The sequence below is a fragment of the Peromyscus eremicus genome, chromosome 8b (genome assembly GCF_949786415.1).
Source record: "Peromyscus eremicus chromosome 8b, PerEre_H2_v1, whole genome shotgun sequence".
NCBI classification, from domain to species: Eukaryota; Metazoa; Chordata; class Mammalia; order Rodentia; family Cricetidae; genus Peromyscus; species Peromyscus eremicus.
Genome location: NC_081424.1, coordinates 25,542,853 through 25,561,693, shown reverse-complemented (window position 1 = coordinate 25,561,693; position 18,841 = coordinate 25,542,853). Strand labels below are relative to the sequence as shown.

The following is an 18,841-nucleotide window of genomic DNA, read 5'->3' as shown; positions in this document are numbered from 1 at the left end:
TTGCCAGAGCTCTGGTCTCATGATCAGCAGCAGGCCGGCCCTTCCATGACTGTGCAGGGTTAAGGATGTGGCCACAGATCAACAAGTTGCTAACCAGCCTGGGAGAAGACTGCCCACTTGACCTTGGCCTCCTGAGCTGGTGCTCTGAGCAAACCAACAGGGCTTTGCCAGTCCGTCTAGATTGTAACGAACCAAGAGGATACTGAAATGGAACGATCCACAAATCCCGGTGATCTGTTTGTTTGTTTACATCTTAAGTTTAATGAATCAATTAACCACACAAAAGCAATGCTGTAGAACTGCCTGCACTATTTTTGAAAATTGGGGCAGCTGTTGGTGATGCTGGGTTTCCGAAGCCTGCATTCTGTCCATTCTGACATTTTGACAACAACTATCGGAGAAAGCATCCCAAACTGAAGACAGATGAAAACATTGCGCTGTGGCCTGCGTTTGCTACCTCGTCTTACTCACTTTCGCCTCTCATTTATAGCTTTCGGGACAGTGGCTGCTGTTAAAGGCACCATTCTTGTAACTAAACACACAGCACTAAACTTGCAAATCTTTAAACAAAAGTGGATCAAAATCTCTCCGAAAATCGTCACTTAGACAAAGACTCAGATACAAGCAAAGTATTAGGAAACAACGTGACTCTCTTTTCAGCGTTTTCCTCCTAAGTATTCCCTCTAAGTACTTCCCACTTCTTATGAGTGACTCACAAAGTAACATTAGAACTCAGGACAACACAGAAAGAATTCTCTATTTTGGTTAATTCAAACTACACTTGAAACAGAAACTTAGCTGGAGAAAGAGAACACTTGCATTTCTCAAAATTAGTAACTATTCTTCCTGTGACACAAATAAGTAACTTTGAAAGTTGACAGGCAGACAGATACTCATAGTACACATACACACACACACACACACACACACACACACACACACACACACGTTCACCTGGTTGGACGCTGGCTCTAGGGGAGAGAAGACCACCTAAGGACATGGTTAGTTAAGGGCATCTTTGGCGGAGCAGTGAACCTGGCCTTTCCTCCCAAGGTCACATATTCAAGCAGAAAGTGTAGGGCAATACAGCTGCATCAAAGTCACTTCTAAATTGTCCAGACAGCTGTCCTTAGATAGATATGAACTAGTTAAATTCCAAGCATTAGAAAAAACAGCTTACAATCAACTGTCTCGTTTCCCTGCCCTTGCCATTGTTCAGCAACTGGGAGAAAAGGCCGTGGCCACGGTACTTGCCACACACCACCCAGAGCTAATCAGCCTCACCGACACCGCTAAGAATGGCCAATGATCACGTGAGGAAAGGCGGCAGGGGTGAACACCACAAAAGGGAAGTGATTTGCCAGGTAGCCTATAATTAGCTTCCAAGTTTTACAGTAGAGAATAGTATTGAGGCGAATAGATTAGGAAGACTTTAAAAGGGGATTAGTCATTCACGGGAATGACTAATCCCTGAATTAAGTTACCTGAGCCAGGGGGGAAAGCCACATCACACAAGCAATATATCCCCTCTATTATAGATTCCTCTCCATTGCAGGTCCCCTCTACTATTGATTTCTCTATTATAGATCCCCCTCCATTACAGATCCCCTCTCTTACAGTTCCCCCTGCATTACAGGTCCCCTTTATTATAGATCCCCCTCCATTACACAGCCCCTCTATTATAGATCCCTCTGTTATAGATCCCCCTCCATTACAGGGCCCCTCTGTTATAGATAGATCCCTTCTTCTGCAGAGAAGCGACTTCTGAGGACAACAGACTTGCTTTTGGAAATGTCAAGTTACCTGTTCAAGAAGACACTGAGCAGACAATAAAACCATTCAAACAAACTAGACTATCATAAACCACAAAACCCCAACAGCAGGCAATGAGGATTAACTAGGAGGGGTAATTCTAAAGTATCCTTAAATATAATACCATCTCCATATAGAATATACCTACATGATAAAAGAATCTGTTATATCAAAAAGCTTAAATTTTTCAAGGGAGACTCTGAACTACCACTGTGACAAAAATTCTGATATAATGGAGAGGAAGCTGTACTAGAGAGAATGCTTTTAAGGAACACTAGTCAGAACAATTAAAAGTTGACTTGACCCCAAAATATTTCAGTTACAGTAATATCTGAAATAATTCTGAGAAGGAATAGCTTTCATATGAGCCCTTATAAAATTATTCAAACACAATGCACAAGAATACAACATTAAATTGTATTAACCAACAGAATGATATATTGGAAATATGTGAATGGTTGGTAAAACATAAACATTAAAAGACAAAGTAAAATACACACTCTAAAAAAGTTTTACTACCTAAATTAACAATGTTTCTGCATTTTACCTGAAATTGTATGGTAGTTATTAAAATATGTCTCTAAAGTCCTTTGACATAGAGCTTGAAAGGGTAGGGGTGGCCGGGGTGGTGGTGGCACACGCCTTTAATCCCAGCACTGGGGAGGCAGAGGCAGGTGAGTTCGAGAACAGCCTGCTCTACAGAGTGAGTTCTGAGAGGCAACCAGGGATACACAGAGAAACCCTGTCTCGAAAACAACCAAAAAAAAAAAAAAAAGAATAGGGGGGAACAGCCCTTCCCCTTGAGTGGTGTTTGTGTTTGATTTGCCCAGATGCTGCTGCTGAGACTTACAAATGAGGGTGGAAAGAATTAGGTAACGTTCACCTGGTTGGGCTCTGGCTCTAGGGAAAGCCATCTCCAAAACAGAACCCAGGGACATGCAGGCACTTTGGTAGTCAGCCACAGCTGAGCTCCCTGGCAACAGCTGCGAGCTGAGTAGAGTATGCCATCTGACGACAAGCACATGAGAAACTCCAAGAGTGAACTGGCCATCTGAGCAGTTCCCAAATTCCTGACCCACAGTGTCATGGTCAAAATAAAACGGTCATCTTAAGCCCCTGGGTTCTGGAAGAATTCGTTCAGCGGCAGGCATAACCAGAGCAAGGGCTGTAACTGAAGAAGAAACCCTTGAGTGTTGGTGGGGTAGTATAAGACAGACTCTAGCCATCCTATTTACTCACATTCAAAATTGAAATAGATCATAGGACAGTATGTCAAAAGTTCAGATCCAAATCATTTATTTTTTTCGACCAATCTAAACATGCCTCATTTTTTCTGTCCTTCCCTTTGGTTTTATTAGTATTAACTGAACACTTACTCCTATCCTGGGTGCCAATCAAAGGTGCTAGTTATGAAAGTAACTAAGACACCAAGAGTAGTATCACAAAAATCACAGAATCAAACACCAATCATCCTACAAGCGTGTGAACACTAAAGGTACAAGTGCATGCTGACAGACAGGGCGAAAAGAACTCTGAGAGCAAGCAAGAGTCACATGGAGACTTGGCAGAGCTCTGAAGGCTGAGGGGACTTGACCACAGAAAGGACATTATGCCTTGAGAAAAGAGAGCGCGATGACAGAAAGGACTGAAAAACACAAGACACAACACATCCTCCTGGTAGTGTGCGGAACCAGGATCTTTACGTGGCGCGCGGGGAAGCAACGTTCTGCAGGTTTTCGAACAAGATGATGCAATACTGAAATTCTCATTTCAAAGGATTAATTTGGCTCTTGGCTTTTGTATCATTGTGACTATAAAAAACCTGAGATTATTAATTTATAAAAAAAAAACAAACACAAGCTGAACAGTGATGGCATGTGCCGGTAACTCCAGCACTCGGGAGACAGAGGTGGGCGGATCTCTGTGTGTTCGAGGCCAACCTGGTCTACAGAGAGACTTCCGGGACAGCCAGGGCTACACAGAGAAACCCTGTCTCATAAAACCAAATAGAAAGAAAGAGAGAGGAGAGGAGGGGAGAGGAGGGGAAGGGAGGGGAAAGAAGAGAAGAGACTGGGCTCCTTTTCAAAGGTGACCTGGTACTGTCACATTGGGCCTGTGGCAGCATGGTACCTCTTGGTAGGAGGGCACAACTGGGAAGGCTGCCAAGCTCACGGCTCCAGAAAGCAGAAGAGAGAGCGAGGGCCAGAGTCCCAACATCGCCTCCAAATCCTTGTGTCCATAATGTCCTGACTTCCTTGTGTCCATAATGTCCTGACTTCCTTGTGTCCATAATGTCCTGACTCCCTTATACTAGCTCCTATCACCTAAGAATTTTACCACTTCAGAATAGTGTCACAAGCAGAAGATCAAGAGTTCAACATCTGGTCCCTTGGGAGGACATTCAACACCCAACCCATAGCATTATCTAGTACAGTGTTTCCTACACTGACGACACCATCCTAAATGTATTAAATAGAATAAACAAGCCCACTTTATATGCACCATTCCCATGCCTATAACACAAAAGAAAATTACTGTATATTTAAGTATAGTGTTTGTGTGCGTGTGCGAGTGGGGGGGGGGGTGTCCCTAGCTCCACCTAACCAAAGTTCATTATTGTCACACCTGGCTTTCCACCTGGCTACTGGGAATCCTAACGCAGGCCCTCAGGCTTGTGCGGCCAGCACTTTACAGATCCCCCAGAAGTCCCTAAACAAAACAGTACTAAGTTCTTTACCTGCATACAGACCGTTTCACAGTTTAATGGAACACAGAGCAGGAAAGAGGCAATTTAGATACAATGCAGTAAGCAGAATCCTACAGAAGGATTCTTACACTGTTTTATAGCCTCAAATAAAAAGGGTAGACTATAGGAAGAACGTTTAATCCACATGTAGGAAGTCAAGAACAATCCTCATAGAATAATACCTAACCTGAGACTAGAAGAATGGGAAGGATTGAAAGCAGCAGAGATGTGGACCCGCAAGGGCAGAACAAGGGCTCTCCTCAGGCAGAAGTTCATGCTACCAAATGCAAAGACTCAGGCGTGTCACAAGTCTTCAAAGATCAAAAAGTTGGAGGTGCCGGGCGGCGTTGGCACACGCCTTTAATCCCAGCACTCGGGAGGCAAAGCCAGGCGGATCTCTGTGAGTTCGAGGCCAGCCTGGTCTACAGAGTTCCAGGAAAGGCACCAAAACTACATAGAGAAACCCTGTCTCGAAAAAAACAAACAAACAAAGAGTTGGGGCTGCTTGAAGATAAAGCTTGGAAAACACAGGAGTCAGATCATCAGGGACATGTACACACCAACCTCACATTCTACTCTACAAGCAAGAGGCCACCCCTAAACAAGTAAGAGGGAGAAAGCCAAAAATGGTCATGCATTTTAAAGAACGCTCTGGCCTCAGTGTTGGGAAAGAGATTGGAGTCGAGATTGGAGGACAGGAATCAAATCACCAGAGTCCAGGAGGGAGGCCCTGGAGAGATGGCTCCACAGTTAAGACGGTTTCCTGTTCTTCCAGTGGACACAAGACAGGTTTCCAGGACCCAGGCTCACAACGACCTGTAACTCCAGTCCCAGGGGATCCCATGCACTTTGCTGGCCCCCACACGCACCTGCATATATTTAACATACATTCACACACACACACACACACACACACACACACACACACACACACACACACAATGTTCAGATCCAGGAGGGAAAAGGTAGAGTCAGGAGCACAGGAAATGGCAGCAGAAATGAAGAACGGTATAGCAGAATGCAAAAGACCTCAGGATGCGGGACAGAAAGAAGCGCATGAGGGAGCAGAAGGAACAGAGGCATGGCCTGAACTTCTGAACTGGGTATGGCTGATGGAAGGAACGCAGGGACTCCGAAAGCAGAAAATAAGCTCTGGGAAAGAAGAGAACAGAAGCAGGAATCCACTTGGAAGATTTAAAATGAATTGTCTACAGGTAGGCATGGGTAGGACGTCCTGCTAGAACTGGCCAAGAGAGATGGCTTTATGGTTAAAAGCTAGAAAGAGCAATGGGTTCCGATTGAGTATTCTGAGACAAAAACATAGAGAGGAACCCCAGGAGTAAACGTTAGTAAACACTAGAGAGCTGGGGGGGGGGGGGGGTCAAAGAGAGTAATGACTCAAAGGCAAGAAGACAACAGGAGCACGTGCCACTAGAACTCAGCAGCACACCAAACCACTGCTTCTCCAGAGTTTCCGGTTACTCCTGTAGAGTGGGAGCCTTTCCCTACGAAATCCCACAAGCAGCTCCCACTTTCTTAAACTGTGTAACTACAAGTCTCTTTTCTTTCCTCAACGGGGAGAATTCGGTTCCGTGCAATAATATCATTTCCCCTCTGGAACACTGCCTTCCTCATCTGAGGGGCTTTTGACTTCCGCGATGTGGTCTCCAGGCAGACATTAACTTCTTCTAAAGGGATGGTCATACCTACCAACTCCTCACTCCTTATCCCTCGCATCCCACTGGGAGGAAATGCAAATTAGTTATAGTATTATGCCCCCATCCACCCCGCTTTGCCCAGGCCTTCTGTCATGGCCTTTTTGATAAGATAACAAACGTAAAGGCTATAAAAGGGCTGGAGGCCCTAGAGCCAAACCGATCGAAATTTAAATCCCACGTCCAACATTTCGTAGCTCAGTGACGTTGAGGGGATTACTGAATCTCTCTAACCTTCGGTGTTCTCATAGAATGTTCTACTACAACAGTTCTCAACCTGTGGGTCGTGGCCCCTTGGGGGGCGGGGTCAAAGGACCCTTTCACAAGGGTTGCATATCAGATATCCTGCGTATCAAATATTTACATTACAATTCACAACAGTAGCAAAAGCATCGTTATGAGGTAGCAATGAAAATCATTTTATGATTGGGGGTCACCACACCATGAGGAACTGTATGAAAGGCTGGCAGCATTAGGAAGGTTGAGAACTGCTGTTCTACTACCTACAGCTCGAAATGAGTTGTTCCTGTTCACTTGGACCGACTGTAATCTGAAGGCCAACCGCACAACTGCCAATGAAAACAGATCCATTCACATTTAGTGACCACCTCCCTGTCGGGAAAGGCCATGGTCAGTTTCAATCATCCTCTGGCTATACCTTTCCTGCTTGGAATAATGTCGCTGTCTTCAAACTGGTCTTTTTCTCCTTGATCTTTACAACATATTCTGCACAGAGACTGTCCTTCGAAAGGACAGTCGTGGCTGGCTACTCTGTCTTCAGTATTTCCTTGTAGTTTCCCATCACACTCAGATGAAAAGTAAATTCTCTATGACCTTAAATCCCTGTCTTGTGTCCTCTTACTGCACCCATTTGTACCTGCAAGTACCAACCACTTGGGTCTCCTGGCCATCCCTGGCACAGCCCAGGCAGTCTCTGCCTCTGGGACTCGATTGCCATTTTTTCAGATGTGTATATGGTCTGTTCCATTGCTGGCTTACGAAGGTCTTAATAGGGAAGGGACTTTGTAAAAGAAACTGTTTCTAACAAAACCCCTCAAATGATGAGCTGAGTAGTAATCCCCTCTTTGGTATTTACCAACTTCCCTTTGTTTCTTTTTCCCCACAGGCCTCATTGCCTCTAATATATTAAATAATTTGTGTTTATCTTCTTCATAGCCTAGCATATCAACTCCATGAAGCCAGGGATTTTGCTGTCTCCTTTCCTCCTTGAGCACAGACCACAGTATCTGTAACACTGAGGGTGCAGACACACAAGTCAAGTAACATGAAATGATAAACTATGGATGAGGAGAATGACTAGAATGGAGACTTTGAACCGATGGCTGTTCTCACTATTTGTGAGTACGTACACACTTCAAGCACGATCATCCCAAAAGGGATGGTGTAGATGGGATGTTGGAAGCCACAGAGAATGGTAAATAGTGGATATTATATTCCTATAGACACTAAATTATCATTTTATGAAAGAACCTCATGTGAGAAGTTTCATTTTGGTTTAGTATGTAAAATACTTGTAACAAAATCAATGTGAACAAAACAGACACGTTTTTCAGCTGTAGGGTTTGAGAGTGAAGCTAGACCATGTGATGAGCCTATTCTAACCCTATATTTCATCAGCAGCACATAAAGAAAAAAACATTCTTTCTTTATAAACATCAGCCAAACTGTCATTAACGAACCAAAACAAAATTAGCAAAAATAATGTTTTCCCTTAACTTAACATAGTAAATATTTTAAAGAGGAGGGTGCTTACAGATATTCTATTTCTAACAACTACAATGTATTCTGAAACATAGATGTTTATGTGCGTGTGTGTATACACACATAAATACACATATACACAACATATAAATATACATATACACGTTAACAAGTATACATAGGTTTACTATTTTTGATTAAATAGTAAGAGAAAAAAACATTTAATAAAAGGTTAGTTGGTTCCTAGAATGGTTTTAAAAGAAGCTCCCAGAGAATAAGAAAAAGGAAAAAGGTAAGTATCTAACTGCTTTAAAAAGAGCTTTTATGCCGGGCAGTGGTGGCACATGCCTTTAATCCCAGCACTCGGGAGGCAGAGCCAGGTGGATCTCTGTGAGTTCGAGGCCAGCCTGGGCTACCAAGTGAGTTCCAGGAAAAGGCGCAAAGCTACACAGAGAAACCCTGTCTCAAAAAACCAAAAAAAAAAAAAAAAGAGAGAGAGCTTTTATTAATAAAACTGGAAACAAAAAATACTTCCAGCAAGGCTGTTAAATGGCTTCTTGAGAGCACTTAATATGTTTATAGAGTATCTCCTGGTATAGGGCTAATGCAAAAATAGAACACTAGTTAGCAAATAGGGTAATTATAAGAAACCACTGCCAGCTGCCTGTCTCCATTGCCCATCACAAACTCTTAATAAAATGCCGAAAACTCAAGCTTTACCACAATCCTTTTGGTCTATCACCTCTGGACTAAGGAGTGTTCAGATCTAAACACCTGAGGCTCCATCCACTCTAGGAGAATAAAACTCACATTTAAAGGTGTCCGTTGATAAAGAGAGTCAGTAATACTTGCAGTGTTACTTGAGATCTTTTAACAGTGGAGCTCGGTGTAGGACTGCTCTACCAAGCCTCTCTTCCAGCCAGCTGGAAGGCAAGGGAAAGCCACACCGCAGAAGGACCAGGGTCTGCTGGCCCTGGACCTCAGTGCTGGGTGGGAGACTGCCCTGCAGAAATTAAGCGCCAGTGAAAATCAGACTACAAAAAGGAAAAGAAGCCGGGCGGTGGTGGCACATGCCTTTAATCCCAGAAGCAGGCGGATCTCTGAGAGTTCGAGGCCAGCCTGGCCTACAGAGTGAGTTCCAGGACAGGCTCCAAAGCTACACAGAGAAACCCTGTCTCAAAAAAAAAAAAAAAAAGTAAAAGAAAAACAGAAGCAATTGCTAAAGAGAAGTGGTGTGCAGAGAGAGAAGAGGAAAATATGAGCACAAGTCAGGAAGGTGTGCAAACAAAGGTTACCACATCCCCCTAAATACACACTGCCAGCACATGCACGCACGCACGCACGCACACTGCATACACAGACGCATACATCGTCTTCAATTCTCGCTTTTGAAATTTGTAAAATGACTCCAAAACAGAGTGCATGCTCACGTTATTCTTCACACTTTCAGGATTACCAAAACGTATTTGGCCTGGCGGGATCTGTAAATCTATCCAAGTAAAGACGATGACAATCAAACTCCATGTTCAATAAGATTAAAAAAAAAAAAAAAATCCATCTGCTTTAAGACTTGAAGGAAAAGAATTGAGGTTACACTTCTTTGCCCATGAAGACTGGGTGACTGAGATTTACTAAGGGAATATTTTCCTTCTGGCCGCTAGGTCACTGGTTCTAGGGTGACTACAGTAGCAGTCATTTTAGGACATTACCATGTCGCAGCTGTTCTCATCACAATGTGTGGAAGAAATGTGTTGCTTTGCTGCTATTAATACCCATCGGACAGGTGTATACATTCCAAGTCATCGGCATCTGCCAATCTCCTGCACTTTTGAGCAGCGTGCTAAAAGTCACAACAGCTGCTGCCTTCAGCTAGTCCGTTAGAAGGCTCAGTTCTTCCTTTGTGTTATCCAAAGCACTAAATGTTAATATTTCATATTTACAACCCATTTTTCTATCTAAATCAAAGTCATGAAGGAAAGGTATCTGTGGATGGTTTCTGGAAAAAAAAGATGGCAGCCACTCACCTTTCTTCTTAGAAGAATGTGTCAAAGGCCAAAGGAGCTTAGAAGCCACTATGGAGACCCTGGGAATCTGGGAGACATTGCAGGCGTCCTGCGGACTATGTGCTAGCCATGTATGTCATTGGGAAATGCACTTCTAAAAACAGATGTACAAAACCTGCATATACCTAAGCAATATAAGCCAGGTAACTTCCACTCTCTGTGTCTTGGTGTACCGTAACCTCTCAGTCAGTGCCAAGCGCAGTGGCTGATGTTCTAATCTACAGTTCAACTCCTCACCACGGTATTCAGAAAGTGCATGGTAACTACAGCACTACAAAGTCATCCCACCAAGGATTCTCCTACCCAATCACAACACAGAGATGCTGTCACTCTCTGATTGCTGAGGCCTATACTGAAATACTGCTGATACCTATTCATCACCCTTGGCCACGTCTTCAATCCCTGAAAGACTCTTTGCTGCTCCAAGTCTGAAAGCATTTCTATTTCCCAAATTCCTGTCTTTTGTCAAAGAACGCCGCAACTCCTGTCAGAAGAGTTCTCTCAACCAGGCATGATTCCAACTCACAACTAATATGCATTTTTAATGTTTGTATAAAATGTTTAATACTCATTTGCTTTACATTCTTAAATGATGTTAAATAATGCACCAAGCAGATGGCAGAAACTCAAATGTGAAAACGTCACTAATAGGTCTTTAAATGCATGCTTTTTCCCCCCAAAGGTTTTAAGCAGCCTGGAAGTCCAGGCTTGCCAGATTTGCTTAGGTCAAAAATCTTATCAGGCCAGGCGATGGTGGCACACGCCTTTAATCCCAGCACTCCGGAAGCAGAGGCAGGTGGATCTCTGCGAGTTCGAGTCCAGCCTGGTGTACAAAGCTAGTTGCAGAAAAGCCAAGGCTACAAAAAAAAAAAAAAAAGGAAAACAAAAAAACCTATCTCAAAAATTCAGTTCAATTCAATTCAATTTAAAAATCTTATCAGATACAAAAGAGAAAGCAAGCAACATCTCCCCTGCCTATTTTTCTTGTTGTTGCTGTTTTGTTTTTGGTATTGTGGATCAAACCTAAAGCCACACAGAAGTAAGTACTCCACCACTGAGTTATAATTCTAGTACCCCTCCACCCACACCCACACATACACACATTTTTTTAAAATCTAGAGACAGGGTCTCACTAAATTGCCCAGGCCAGCTTTGAACTCACAAAGTTTGAACCACACAGTTAGACAGGATTTCACTCAGGCACTGGTGAGTTCACCACAGATCACCATCTACAGTTAAATTTCACTAATGAGAAGATCCACACACTGATGACCGTGAAACGCAGAGTTCTGAATATGAAGATGGCCAGACCTTAAAATTTAGGATCCTATCAGAAATATTACAACCACAATCCTGTATATCACCCAGTGGAAAAGGACTTAGGTTTTCATAAACTAAACATTTCCTTAGACTCTTTTAGATATAATAACAAATGCAGCCTATTTCATTTATCTGCTTTAAGTCTGTGTCTTTTAACTTAAATGTAAAAATGCGCAGAGCAAGCCCAGCAGTGGTGGCACACACCTTTAGTCCCAGCGCTCCAGAGGCAGAGGCAGGCGGATCTCTATTGAATTCAAGGTCAGCCTGGTCTACAAAGCTAGTTCCAGGACAGCCAGAGCTGTTACACAGAGAAATCCCGAAATCTCCCACACATACACACACACACACACACACACACACACACACACAAAAAAAAAAAAAAAAAAAAAAAATTCTCTGAGCAAACTTTGGCACCCAAGCTTTCTAGGGTGACCTCAGGTTCTTTACAAATTCAATAACTATTGAGCAAATATCTGCTATATGCTTAATAGGCAGGGATTAACAAAATCATATGGAGACTTCTGTCTTCACAGAAGTTAATTACTGAGGAACAAGAGAGTGTATTAGTGCTGTGTAGAAAACCTAAAACCCCCAAAGAGACACAGGGAGTTTGGGACAAGGCTCAACTTTTAAAAGGCGGTCACAGAGACTGGGGAGATGGCTCAGTTGGTTAGAACTTGCCGCACAAGTCTGAAGACCTGAGTTCAAATGCCTCACTGGCCGGCATCCACATAAACAAGGGAGGCATGGATGTGCACGCCTCCAACCCCAACCTTAGGGAGCAGAGACAGGTGGGCTCCAGGAACTCAGCCAGACAGCCTATGCAAAATAGCAAGCTTCAGCTTCAGTAAGAGACTCTGCCTCAAAGGATTAAAGAGGACAGTGACAGAACAGGGCATCCAGCGTCCTCCTCTGACCTCTGTGCGAGTGCACAGACCTGCAAACCCATGCGCATACATGTGCACATGCACACATACAAAGACACTCAGTGAAGACCACAAAGGATGGTATGTGAATACGGACCCGAAGGTGGGGGTGGTAGACAGAGCAAGTAAAGGAACAGGGAGCGGGAGTCCCGGGGAATAAGCACGCAGCCCTGAGGTGGAAGCATGCCTGGCTTTCTGGACTTCGCTTGTGCTGTGATTATTTGAAATAATGCCTACTTCTTGCTGGAGAAAGTCCTGCCAGTTGCTTTGGGGGGGTCAGGGAGGCTGACGTCGTCGCAAAGACTGCAGACCACGGTTCAGACACTTCGAAGGGGTTTTTGTTGGTAGGTGCTAAAAGGACGATTGGCCCAACTTGCTGCTTCTCCCTCACTCCAAACACCAACTTCCTAAAACTAACTTTTGCTGACAAAAAGGAAAGAAAGCTGCTTTGGCGTAAGGAAATCAAACCGTTAGGCAGCATAACCCACCAGGAGTACCAACCTTGAACTTCAAAACCAGCTGCTGGTTATATCCAGCAGGTAGTAGGTAAGGGCTGGAGCTGGGGAACTAAGGAAGTGGAGGCCATAGGCTTAAAAGATTCAAGGCCAACCTCGGGTATTTAGCCAGTTTAAGGCCAGACTGAGCTACACAGCAAGATCCTGCATATAAATAAACAAACAAACAAATAAGTAAGTAAAGGTGCCGCTTGGTATCTGTGTTTACAGCTCACTGGATGTTACTGTGCACTATGTTTTGAACACATCTGCTCTCTCCGTGACTTCTCTGGAGCAAGGCCCATATTTTGGTAATGTCGGAGTCCCACCACAAGGCTCTGCACAGGAATGGCAGCACTATCTCCACGAGGGTGATGTCATAGAAACGACCACAAACAAGCAGGCAGCGTTCCCCCTGCTTTAAGTCTCCGTTGGCAGATAAATCCTAAAAACAGACACCACGGTGTCTCCCTCCCGAGCGTTTGGATAATCTCAGCCATTCGGGCCAAGCTCCTGTTTGTGTAACATTCCAGTCTGTATTGAGTCTTTCTTCCCATTTCCAGTGGGGCACAGTACGCACTTTCAGACCAGACCCCAGCAATGGAGTGACCACAAACTACACAGCAACCACACTGTTGAGAACCCTGGTCGGTTCACTGAATTCAGCCAGTCTACAGACACTATCATCTGAAACAACCCAACTCAGACTGTAAATCGACATCCAGACAGTCTAGCCAGACAAGCAGGCAGGAAGGGAACAATTTCAGGGCAGGAAAGGTTGGAAGACAGATTTTAAAAATATCTGATCAGGCAGGGGCCTGGAGGATGAGGTAAAGCGTCACAGCAGAGTTGGCACCTGAACAGACACGGTTTTGAAAGATGAATAGGCCTGGGACAATCAGACACGGGATCAAAGGGCATTAAGGATTGTGCAAAACACTGGCAGAAACACCGCAGACTGAAAACCATGAAGGAGGGCTGCTCTGTTTCTCAAGCTTTCCAAGAAAAAAAACCAACAGGCTCTCCGAAGGAGGGTGGAGGGGAGGAAAGTTCCTCGGCCGCCTGTTGGGTTAAAAACCTCTTCTTGCTCTCTCTCTCTCTCTCTGCTTTGTTTGGCTCCTTCTCTTTTGTTTCTCTCTTGAGGAAATAAAAGTACTGTGCAGGCTTAAAATTTCAGTAGAGAAAAGTACTTTAACTTTAGTGTGGAAAACCGAGAAGCAGGCGAGAGTTAATTTTTTTTTTCTTTTTAGTTTACATGCCTCTCGATATGGAAAGGGAACACAATTAAAACGCAGGTATCACAGCCCTGACACACTAATCCCAAGCCTTCTCTTCACCAGCTCCACAAATATTTATTTTATGCTCACTGTCTGTTAGTTTCTGGGATGCCAGGCCAGTGAGGCAGCCTTTCTTGCTCTCCCCGGAGCAAGCTCTCGCATGCAATCTACAGAAGAAATAATCAGAGGGCAATCCACCTCATTCCTCCAGCAGCTGCCAACCAAAACCCGAAGCTCAGGGCAGAGTTAACCAGCCAATAAACCAGTGTGGGTGAAAAACACACTTAATAACAAGTGAGGCTGTAGCCATGGCTAGAGGCCCTGGGTAAGCGGGGCCCTGTCACCTCTTCCCTTGCTGGGAAGCTTAGAGGAGAGCCTCGTCACCAGTACTTCGGCATGGTGAATGGGCTGAAAGTGGGCCGAGAGAGCCGTGGAAGTTACCTGGGAGCTCAGGTAGATTTTGAGGCACTCCTCGCACACCGCCTTCTTGCAGCAGGGCAGGGGCTGGATGGGCTTGTCTTCCAGGCACACCCGGCACATCAGCACCATGAGGGGCGCGTAGGGGTCCCCTACCCCACCCAGGCCAGAGTAGGGTGGAGCTCCTAATAGGCCAGGCACGGAGAAGGGCTCCGGAGCCAGGTAGAACTCCAGCTCGATGCTGCCGCCGTCGGGGGAGAGGGGGTCAGCCGGGAGCGACAACGGAGAGCTGGGGAAGGAGGGCGGCGGGCTGGCGGGAATCGGCCCCGGCGGCGGCGGCGGCGGCGGCGGTGGTGCTCGAGGTGGGGACTCTGGCGGCGACAATGACTCGGCGGTGGGGGCCTCGGGCAGGTCGCTCTCCACGCAGTACACGGAGCAGAAGACTTGCGGCTTGGCGGGGGGCGGGTGTCGCTGGGCCAGCACGTCCAGGAGCAGCCCGTCGGGGGACGGCCGACCGGGGGTCGCCTCCCGTGGCCCGGCTCCGTCCGCCTCGCGCTCCAGCTGCAGTTCCAAACTCTGGGGGTCCAGGGGCCCGGTGAGTGGCAGTCCCGCGGGCTGCCCCGCCGGGGCCCGATGGCTCGCAGGCTCCTGGGCGCTCGCGTCCACGTAGCCCGGGTCTCTTCCGCAGCCGCCGCCGCCGCCGCCGCCGCTGCTCAGCTCCGGGGAGGAGGAGGAGGTGGAGGTGGCGGTGGCGGTGGCGGCGGCGGCGGCGGTGGCGGTGGCGCGCGGCCCGGGAGCCCCGGCGCGGTCCCCTCGCGGCCTGGGGGACTCGGGCTGGCCGGCTGAGCCCCCGCCAGGGGCCCGCGCCTCCCAGGGCCCGCCGCCGCCGCTCACCGTGCTCTGCTCCTCGCCCATCGCCGCCCGCGGCCCGCGCCGCCGCCGCCCATCCAGCCGCCGGGACCCCCAGCCGGCGCCGGGCAGCGCGGGCAGCGGCTCGGCTCCACTCGCGGCTGCGCTTCTGCTTCCGGGTCCCTCCTCCTCCGGGGCCGGGACGCCCCAAGCTCCCTCCGGGGAGCCCGTGCTCCCGGGCCGCAGCGCGCGGCCAGCCGGCTCCTCCTCCTCCTCTGCCGCCGCCGCCGCCGCCGCCGCTGCCTAGTCGTCGTCGTCGTCCTCTGGCGCGGCAGGCAGGGCACCGCCTCGGGGACGCCGAGGGCCTCAGGCTGCGGGTGCCCGGTCCGCATGCAGGTCGGGGCGGTGCCGCGATCCCGCGAGCCCCGGGCGGGGCGGAGGAGTCCCGGGGTTTTGGGGAGGAGCAGGGGGAGAAGAGGCGACCGTCAGTCCCGCGCCATCCCTGTCCCCGCGGCGGGGCGCGCGGCCGGCGATCCGAGGGTCGCGGGGCCTGTGGCGTCACCGAGAGGTGGCCGAGCCGCTTGGTGCCCCCAGGGGGGAGAGGCGGGAGCGGGCGACCTCCTTCCCACCCCCCTCGTGCTTCACCTAGGGCCCTGCTCCCTCCCCTTCACCCCTCCCCTTGAGCGCACACCTCCCTACACGTACACACACGCGCGCGCGGGCACCCGCGCACACACTCGCACGCACAGCCGAGTGAGTGTGAGCTAAGCTGAGATGCGCTCTCACGCCTGAAGAGTTCACACTTGGCCCCAGCCAAACCCGTAAGCGCGCGGCCGGGGGCCCCTTAGGGCCGTGCTCTAAGTGGAACTTCCTTCCAAACTGCTGGAAACTGGGCTCTGCACCGAGAAAAAACACTGGGATGTTGCACCCAAGAAGCAGCAGCAGGGATTCTTCACACTGTTGTGTGTTCTGCCTAGTTCCCTCTTCTCTGTCTAGAGCGACAAGATCTTTGAAAACCACAAGTAATCCAAAAAAGCACTTGTCGCCTCCTCCTCCAACTAGAATACTTAGAAGCACTAACAAATAACTAATCCGAGATTTATCCCTTTTCCGCCTGTCGGTGTTCTCTCGGGAAATTGTTTTTGTGGGGTTTTTTGTTTTTGTTTTGGTTTGTTTGTTTCTTAACCCTTTTAAGTGGATGGCCTGGCCTAATTAATCAACTGGATCATTGTTAGGAATCAGGGAGATTAACATAACCATATTCATACCCGAAACTGTTTCCAAGACAACAATTATATTTGAGCCAGAACTTAATTATGTGTTGCTCTATCTTTATTTTACAGGAAGTATTAGTCACCCAAACACTGGTGTGTTTTAATTTTCTAAAGCCAATGAAAACATTTTTGGGAAACCAACCCCCCGCCCCGTTTTTTTTTTTTTTTAACTTAGGAGGGAATTCAATTCACACATTCATGTCAAAGAAAGAAACTGTGAAGTGTGTAGATTTTTTTTTAATCTTGAAGTTGTTATTGAGTTGTTCTAAAATATTTTCCAAAGCAGATGCAAATGCTACAAGGTGACTAAGAATTCAGTACTGGCCAAGCAGTGGAACCCAAGGCCATGCATTTCTATCAGATGCAGCTGCAACTCCGGTACACCTGGGCAGCTTGAGTTGCATCACAACAAATGCCCTAGTGCTCATTAGTCTGACCCAAGAATGAACAATTATTTGTTTTGTTTTGGTTTTCTTTTTTTGAGGGTTTCTCTGTGTAGCCTTGACTGTCCTGGAACTTGCTCTGTACACCAAGCTGGCCTCTGTCTCTGGAGTGCTGGGATTAGAAGAATTCTTATTTTGAAGATTAAATGGTACTCAAGTGGCCTGGAGAGATAGCTCAGTCAGTCGAAGCATGGAGACCCAACGTCAATCCTCAGAACATATCTCAAAAGTAAAAGGCCAGCAGTGAAGCCCAGACAGGTGAATGGATGACTACTGGGACTCTAGAAGACACCCATTCTCTTTGCCATTTCTTTATCATGACTTCTTCCTGCTGGATGCTTCTGCCATTTCTGATCATAGGAACATGTTGTCCCATCTCCTTCCTCCAGGTAAATCCACACTTGCCTGAATCCTGGGCCTGGCACCCCTAGAATTGGTTCTGAGACCCACAGGGCCCCAATAGTATAAAAACAAGTCACAATGCAATGTTGTGGGATATTTGTACACTGTGTGAAGATGTGTTGCTGTGATTGGTGTAATACAGAGCTGAGTGGCCAATAGCTAGGCAGGAAGAGGTTGGGCGGGATTTCAAGGGAGAGAGAGAACTCTGGGAAGAAAGGCAGAGTCACCAGCCAGACTCAGAGGAAGCAGGAAGGGCAGTACAGAGATGAGGTAAAGCTACATGGCAGAATGTAGATTAATATAAATGGGTTAATTTAAGTTATAAGAGCCAGTTGGGAAAAAGCCTAAGCTAATAGCTGAGGCTTTATAATTAATAACAAGTCTCCATGTCATTATTTGGGGGCTGGGGATCCTAAGATAGTCCAACAAGAAAGCTCACTACATTTGGTGTCCAGTGCACATAGGGCCTGAAAAAAAAGTTCCAAATTCAGAGTAGATGGTGGCTTCCTAGCGACCCTGGTCTTGGGTGCTTGTGGCAGCATACAGAGACACAACTCCTTTAAGAGGCCCTGCTATGAGCAGCCTGTGCTACTCTGTGGTGGGAGACTAGGTAGAAATGCCTGCTGCAGTGTGCACCCAAAAACTTCCCAGATCTGGTGCTGATGGACGCTGCTCTAGGCCGGGGCCCACAGGCATGAGGCTCAACTCTCACGACCAGCCACCAGCGACATAAGCAGAGCTGCACTGAGGCTGGCGTGGCCATTTAAGGTTTGGCTCACGGGATCAGAACAACACTGAAGATGCATAGAAAGTCAGATCCAGACTGGGAAAACCTCTGAACCGATATAGTATCCTGTGGAATAACCCTTCTGTCCACTGTGTAAATATATGTTGCTATGATTGGTTTAATAAACAAACTGACTGACCAATAGTTGAACAGGATAAAGTTAGGCAAGAAAGCCAAACTGAGAATGATGGGATGAGGAAGGCTGGAGTCAGAGAGTCGCCAGCCAGATGGAAAACGAGTTGGACACACAAAATGGAATAAAGGTAAAAGCCACGAGTTTCAGAGCAGCACATAGATTAATAGAAATGGGTTAAATTTTAAAAGCTAGTTAGTAACAAGCCTGAGCTATTGGCCAAGCATTTATAATTTATATTAAGTCTCCAAGTCAGTTATTTGGGAAGGAGCTGCTCATTATTTGGGAGCAGGCAGTTAGGACGGGGGGGAAAGTTCATCTTACATGGTCGGAAAAACACTGAAGATGTGCAGAAAGTCAGGTCCAGACTGAGAAAACCTCTGACCAGATATAGTATGCTTAAAAATGTTCTTAGATGCTGAAGAAAGAAAAGAAGACAGTTACAAAATAAATAAATAATT

At 46.8% G+C, this 18,841-nt stretch overlaps 1 protein-coding gene across 1 annotated transcript in view; it reads right to left on the bottom strand.

The window, feature by feature from the left end:
- Rnf217 (ring finger protein 217) overlaps window positions 1-18,223 on the bottom strand; it is a 118,303-nt gene extending 100,080 nt beyond the window's left edge. The window contains exons 1-4 of the mRNA XM_059272975.1: window positions 18,097-18,223; window positions 16,161-16,333; window positions 15,283-15,921; window positions 14,517-15,197 (exon numbers count right to left, since the gene is read on the bottom strand). Coding sequence (XP_059128958.1) covers window positions 14,517-15,197; window positions 15,283-15,921; window positions 16,161-16,333; window positions 18,097-18,223 — 1,620 coding nt within the window. The remainder of the gene's footprint in view (window positions 1-14,516; window positions 15,198-15,282; window positions 15,922-16,160; window positions 16,334-18,096) is intronic.
- Window positions 18,224-18,841: the final 618 nt, after the last annotated feature.